Below are 6,000 nucleotides of genomic sequence, written 5' to 3' on the forward strand. Positions count from 1 at the left end.
GGATCCACTTCTTTATTGCAGGAAGACTATTTCTAGAGCAAATGCTACACAGACCCCACAATGGGGGGCAGGGGGCACCCACATGCGGGGGGAGAAGGGGCAGGGGTGGAGTCACAGCAAGCATGGCCTGGCAGGGTCCCCAGAACCAGGGGTGCCCAGGCAAGACGGGCTCTCAGGTCCCTCCTGCGGCAGGAGCCCCTTCTCCCCAGGGGCCCATGGCCTGGGGCGGGGGGAGAGGCCTGGAGGTGGGCGGGGCCCCAGGGAGATTGTGCTATCAGGGTGTGTCCCTGAGAAAGGGCTGCAGACCCCTGCCCAGCAAGGCCCAGGAAACGCTCCCGGGGTGGGGAAGGGAGCAACACCAGTTGCTGGTGGACCCTGGACCCGCCGCAGGGTGGGGGGCTCAGCTGTGCTCAGGCAGGTTGCTACCAGCTCTTCCAGGGGGCCGTCCCCGTGCCAGGCGGTGACACACACTTGCACACACACACTCCCTCCCTCTACACAGTGTGCCCAGTAAACATTTGCAGAGTCACACAAACACAGACAGGACCAAACGCACAGCTACTAAGATGGACAGAAACGGTCTCTCTTACCCACAAACGGTCCCCGTGTGGTCACCGTACCACGACATGGTCTTTCCCGCACGTGCACACATGCAGGGCAGTCCCCACCCGCCTAAGAACACCCAAGCAAGCACACGCAGCCCCATCACGCCCCAGGACGCCCAGCACTGTGAGCAACCCCCGGGAGAGACCCAGGTGGCAAGGGGCCGCGGGTGGCGCTCGGGGCCTCTAGTGAGCAGCAGAGCCCCTCAGGCCTGAAACTGCAGAAAACGGAATGCCGCTGACAGCCGCGTGCGCTGGGGAGCAGATCGGTCCCCGGTCAGGCCTTCCGATGAGACTGCGCGCGGCCAGCCCGCACAGGGACCGCCGCCTCGGAGATCCAAGCGGAAGTCTCAGGGAAGCCGTGCCTGCCCTCCCGACCCACAGGAGCAGAGGCAACCGACAAGTGCAGTTTCTGGCGGTGGGTGTTGTGGTGTCTTGGTAGGCGCCACCAGCTGACGATACAGAGTTGGAGCTGAGAGCAACCTCGCTACCAGGTCAAACCGGCTGAGCGTTCCTCAGACAGAGCAGACAGGCTCACGGATGTGGTCCTAGAAATCACGTCACCCACTCCCCAAAGTACGACCACTTACAATCCCACTGAATGCTGGTACGAAGGTTCCCATCGACACAGAGAGCCAGTCCTGTCCACACCGCACTGCCCACCCCCACACAGAGCCTACACCACTATCACATAGAGACCGGGACATAGACCTACTATCCAAATGACAGACACACACACACACACACACACGTGCACACTTAGACACATCTTAGACACAAGCCGTCTCCCTGTGCACACCACGCGGCACAAACACACCGGCCCGGGGGCGCCTCCGCACCCCAGGCCTGCAGCTCCCCTTCACGCTGGTCCCACACATCAGGGTCCCATGCATCAGGGTCCCACACGCGTGGTTATCCAGACACTCTCAGAGAGCACTTGGAATCTCATAGACATACACCTTCCCGGGCAGAGCCCCCTCTCTGGGGCACAGTTGGCGGGAGGCAGTGGGCTGGACAGAGCTCTGCCTGGAATCCCTCTGACCCTGCTGGTGCTGGGTCCAGCTGCCTGCCCCTGGACGGGGTCCTGGGGACCCCCTCCCCAGCACCCCATGGGCCCCTGCCTGAGGCTCACAGGTGACAGGCTGTGCCAATCTCTGGGGAGACCCCCATATTCACTCTGGATGGTCCCCTTGAGTTGTGCTGTGGCCATGGGCCAGTCCCAAGCCTCCCCTGGGTGCACCCCAGGTCCCCCAGGCAGGGAGAGGAGTGGGGTTCCAGGCTGGCCCGGCACCGTGGCAGGCTCTGTGGTTATTGCCTGGTGGCCTGAGACCCATCCCGCAAGCCCCTCCCCCTCACCGAGGCTGTGGGGACAGGGGTGAGGACTGTACTGGGGACCTGGGGTGGGGGCACAGGCCAGAGGTCACGAGGAATGGAGCAGGGGCAGCGTGTGTCAAACACCAAAAGGGGAGAGCAAACTCTTAGGTCCATGTGCATTTTCAGTCCCCCTCCCCAGCAAGGTCACAGTGATCTGATGGGGGAGACACAGGTCTGGCTCGGGGCCCCCAAGGGAAAGAGAGAGAGACGGGCAGAGACACGGAAGACTCGACATCCTCAGCTCCAGCGGGGACGTCCAGCTTCCCCATTTTCTCACGTGCGGATCCAGGGGGCCACCTCCAGCACTTGGCTTTGGGGGGTGCAGACAGGCCTGGGGGGGCGGGGGTGGGAGGCAGAGCCCGCGGCAGGGCCAGGTTGGAACCCCAGACCTGCCGCGGGCTCACCAGGACCTCAGTATCCCCCACAGAGGTGTTGGGTAAGAGAAGAGAAGTGGAAGAGATGAGAGGGAGAGAGAAGAAGGTGGGGAGGAGGGCCGGGAGGACCGGAGGCCGGGAGCAGAGGGAGGAGGAGCAGGGTCGGTGGGGGAGGCAGGGGCCGGCTGGTGGCGGGCGTTCTGGGCTCACATGAGGACGCATTTGCCCTTGACGCGGTCTGTCCTCTTCTGTTTGCTGGAGCGCTTGCCATCGATGTTCAGGCTCATGTTCCGGCGAGTCTCCAGCGTGAGCAGCTCCTGGAAAAGCTCCTTGACGTTGTAGTTCATCTTGGCCGACGTCTCCATGAAGGCGCACTTCCACTCCTGGGCTACGGCCTGCGCCTCGCGGGTGTCCACCTCCCGCTGCGTCTCGTCGCACTTGTTGCCCACCAGCATGACGGGGATGTCCTCGACACTGCCCTTGATCTGCACGATGAGCTTGTAGATGGGCCCCAGCTCCTCCAGCGACTGCTTGCTGGTGATGGAGTAGACCAGGATGAAGGCGTGGCCCTTGGAGATGGACAGCCGCTGCATGGCCGGGAACTGGTGGCTGCCCGTGGTGTCAGTGATCTGCAGCGTGCACACGCTCTTGTCGCAGCTGATCACCTGCCGGTAGGTGTCCTCGATGGTGGGGATGTAGGTGTCCCGGAAGGTGCCCTTCACGAAGCGCAGCACCAGCGAGCTCTTGCCCACGCCGCCCGCCCCGAACACCACCACTCGGTAGTCGTTGCTCTGCTCAGGCATCTTCCACGCGGTGGCAGGAGGTCAGGCAGGGCCAGGAGGGCTCGTGCCAGCTTCTAGAACCCCAGACCAACCCTGTACAGAGAGGAGTGTCAGGCACAAAAGGCCACAGGCAAGAGGGGACAGCTCTGGGCCCCCGCTGGGGCGGGGGTGCAGCTTCTCAGGGGACAAGGCATCTCTCCTGCGTCCTGCGGAGAACCCTTTGGTTGATCTGGCTGACTTCGCAATTCTGCCCTGTGTGGAGCCCTGGAGCCATCCCCCTTTGCTTGCTTCCCTGCCCCGACAGAACCTGGGGCCCAGGCTCGTTCCCCGGGGACTCTGGGCTGGAAGGGGAGTAGAGATGCCATCGTGCAGGGCACTAACTCCTTTCCTCACCTGCATGCCTCCCTCCCAGGCTGCACTGGCCTCTCCTTCTCTTCCCACTGTGCCCATGGGCTCTTGGAAGCCAGCAGAGCTGGTCTGTGACCTGGGCAAGGCTATGCATTGCCACCCTGAGCCTCAGAGTCCTCCTCTGCGAAATGGTGCCTCTCTCCAGCAACCCCAGGCTTCCTGTTTTTCCACAGCCCAGAGGTTCTCAAACCTCACGGGGGCCACGTGGTGGGGCGTCTTTAGTTTGCCTGTCCTCTTGGGCCCAGAAGGGACAAACCTGGTGGCCCAGGGCCATGGCCCTGGGAACTCGCACAGTACATATGCCTCCTCCCCTCTCTCACCCCGTAAGTGTGATCGTGATACTGGAAGTCCAAAAGCCATAATTTGCAAATCAGGGCACTGATTTCTGACAGCAGCCCAGGTCAGAGGTGAGAAAATGAAGCCTGGACCCAATGAGAAAGGTCTCCACTTCCTGCACTGTGCCCCCAAACCAGTCTGGCCTGCCACGGCTCTGGTTCAAGGTCTGTTAGTTTCTGGAGGAATAGACCTTCCTAAAGGACATCCTCCTAGCCTCTCTCTCTGCACCTGTACTCAGAGAGGTCCAGTGGCCTCCCGAGGTCACACAGCACAGCAATTCCTGAAATGCTGCAGGTGGGGGAAGAGGCCTGGGCTTGGGGTGGGACCGCAGAAGGCCTGTCTCCAGCATCTGTGTCCTTCCTGGCCATATCTATGGAGGTAGGTCCACAGTGGGAGGGAGGAGACACGAGGTTTCACCTGGACTAGGTTACCTCCCTTGGGTGTGTGTGGGGTATAAGACTCGGTGGTGTGAAGCCGAAGGTGAGAACCAGGACAGGTGGGTCGGGGTCCCCGAGCCTGGGTTTTGTCACAGCGCCTGCTCCATGAGTTGCTGGGACAAGCGATGCAGAAGCTGGAGAAAGCCCAGAGCCGGGCTCCTGGCACCAGGGGCCCCCGGTAAAGACGGACCATCGTGACCATTAGTCGTGAGGGCTCAGGGTATAAGCACTTGGCTGGCAGTGGGGTGTGAGGGCAGGTTCTGAAGTGACCAAAGCACCAGGTTTCCCAGAAACAGACAGGACGATCCAAGGAACAGCGGACTCACCCCCCACTTCCGCGCCAGGCACACGCGGCCACGCTTACCAGTACTAACTCCTCGTACATCACTAGGCACCTTGGTGACACGCATGGCAACTCTCAGCATTGGGAGGAAGCTGGGGTGGGGGGGGTAGGGAGGGATGCTGGCCCCCTCTGCAGGCACTGCCCTTTCCTGGGTGGGCACCCTGAGAGGGGGCATAAGGGTAAGGGTGTGCAGCCAGGCACCACCATGGCTGGCCGGGGACCCCCAGACCCCCAGGCAGGACTCCAGGCCCATCAGGACGTCCTCCAGGAGGGGCCCTGCTGGGGCTGCAGTCCCTGGACTAGGAGCCCCCATTCCCTAACCCCCACATCCATGCCAGGTACCTACCTGGCGCTGCTTGACTCCCACCCTCACTTCCTGCAGGGTGGGGGTACGGGGTGGCGGGCTCTGAGGCTCCAAGGGGGGAGGCCCCAGCTCAAGGTCACGGAGCAGGGAGGTGGCAGAGCAGAAGAGGACTTGAATTGGGCCCCAGCTGGCTACACAGCCCAGGGTCCTCCTCCTATGCAAGGTAGCCCAACCTGACCCTCCCCAGGCCGGGAGAGCAGGCCTCCACCCAGGGGAGGGCACAGGACACACACTCACACACTCACTCACTGCTTAACTGAATGGGGGAGGGGTCTGACCTAGGGACTACCTGCCTAACGAGGGGCTGGATGGCAGGGGGCCTGAGGGAAGGGAGGCACACTCAGGCGACCAGCCCCCGGCTCCCCTGGGCCAGCGGAGGCTCTCAGTGGTGGGGGAAGGGCCAAGGGAGGGGTTCCTGGGTGAGGGGCTTGGCTCGGCCCAGAGGCAGGAGGCTGAGCGGGTGCTCCGCGGGAAGACAAGCCCAGGACCCCTCTGACCCCTCACGGAGGGGGCTGCGACTGAGCGGGACCGACCCACCCAGAGGGGTTTGCGGCGGGCCTGGGGGAGGGGCTGGCTTGGAGGAGGGGCGCGCTGCCAGGACCGCGGGGGCGGGAGGGCGCCTGGGGGGAGCTGTCCAAGGTGGGCGCGCCGAGCGCGGCGCGGCCGGGGCTCCAGGGACTGGGGAGGGGGTCCGGGCGGGCAGTGGGGAGGGGGGCGCCGGGAGCGGGAGGGCCTGGCCCCGCGGCCGCGAGGGTGGGGTTCGGACAAAGGAGGGGCGCGCAGGGAGAGGGCCCCGCGGGCCTCGCGGGTGGGGTGCGGAAGGACCCGGAGCCCCGTCCCCCGCCCCGGCCGCCTACCTGGGCGCTCGTCCTGCGGCGCCGCCGCGGCTGCTTGCTGGCCGGCTCGTGTCCGCTCGGGCGCCGCCGCCCCCTGCGCGCCCGCCGCCCGCCCGCCCGAGCCGCCGCCGCCGCCGCCGCCGC

At 64.4% G+C, this 6,000-nt stretch overlaps 1 protein-coding gene and 1 pseudogene across 1 annotated transcript; one reads left to right on the top strand and one right to left on the bottom strand.

Annotated features, from left to right (window-relative positions):
- Window positions 1-2,503: 2,503 nt before the first annotated feature.
- On the bottom strand, window positions 2,504-5,990 carry DIRAS1 (DIRAS family GTPase 1). Its single transcript, XM_032847083.1, has 2 exons — window positions 5,878-5,990; window positions 2,504-3,225 (listed from the first exon to the last, which is right to left on the bottom strand). Exon 2 carries the CDS (start codon window positions 3,151-3,153, stop codon window positions 2,557-2,559), a length of 597 nt encoding a protein of 198 aa, XP_032702974.1. The 5' UTR covers window positions 3,154-3,225; window positions 5,878-5,990; the 3' UTR covers window positions 2,504-2,556.
- Window positions 4,988-6,000, top strand: part of LOC116860833 — a 4,489-nt pseudogene continuing 3,476 nt past the window's right edge.

Source organism: Lontra canadensis, unplaced genomic scaffold (genome assembly GCF_010015895.1).
Source record: "Lontra canadensis isolate GAN:19392208 unplaced genomic scaffold, GSC_riverotter_1.0 scaffold184, whole genome shotgun sequence".
Lineage (NCBI taxonomy): Eukaryota > Metazoa > Chordata > Mammalia > Carnivora > Mustelidae > Lontra > Lontra canadensis.

Bases quoted from the DNA above. Each gene is read 5' to 3' on its own strand.
- DIRAS1 (XM_032847083.1), bottom strand. From the start codon at position 3,153: ATGCCTGAGCAGAGCAACGACTACCGAGTGGTGGTGTTCGGGGCGGGC.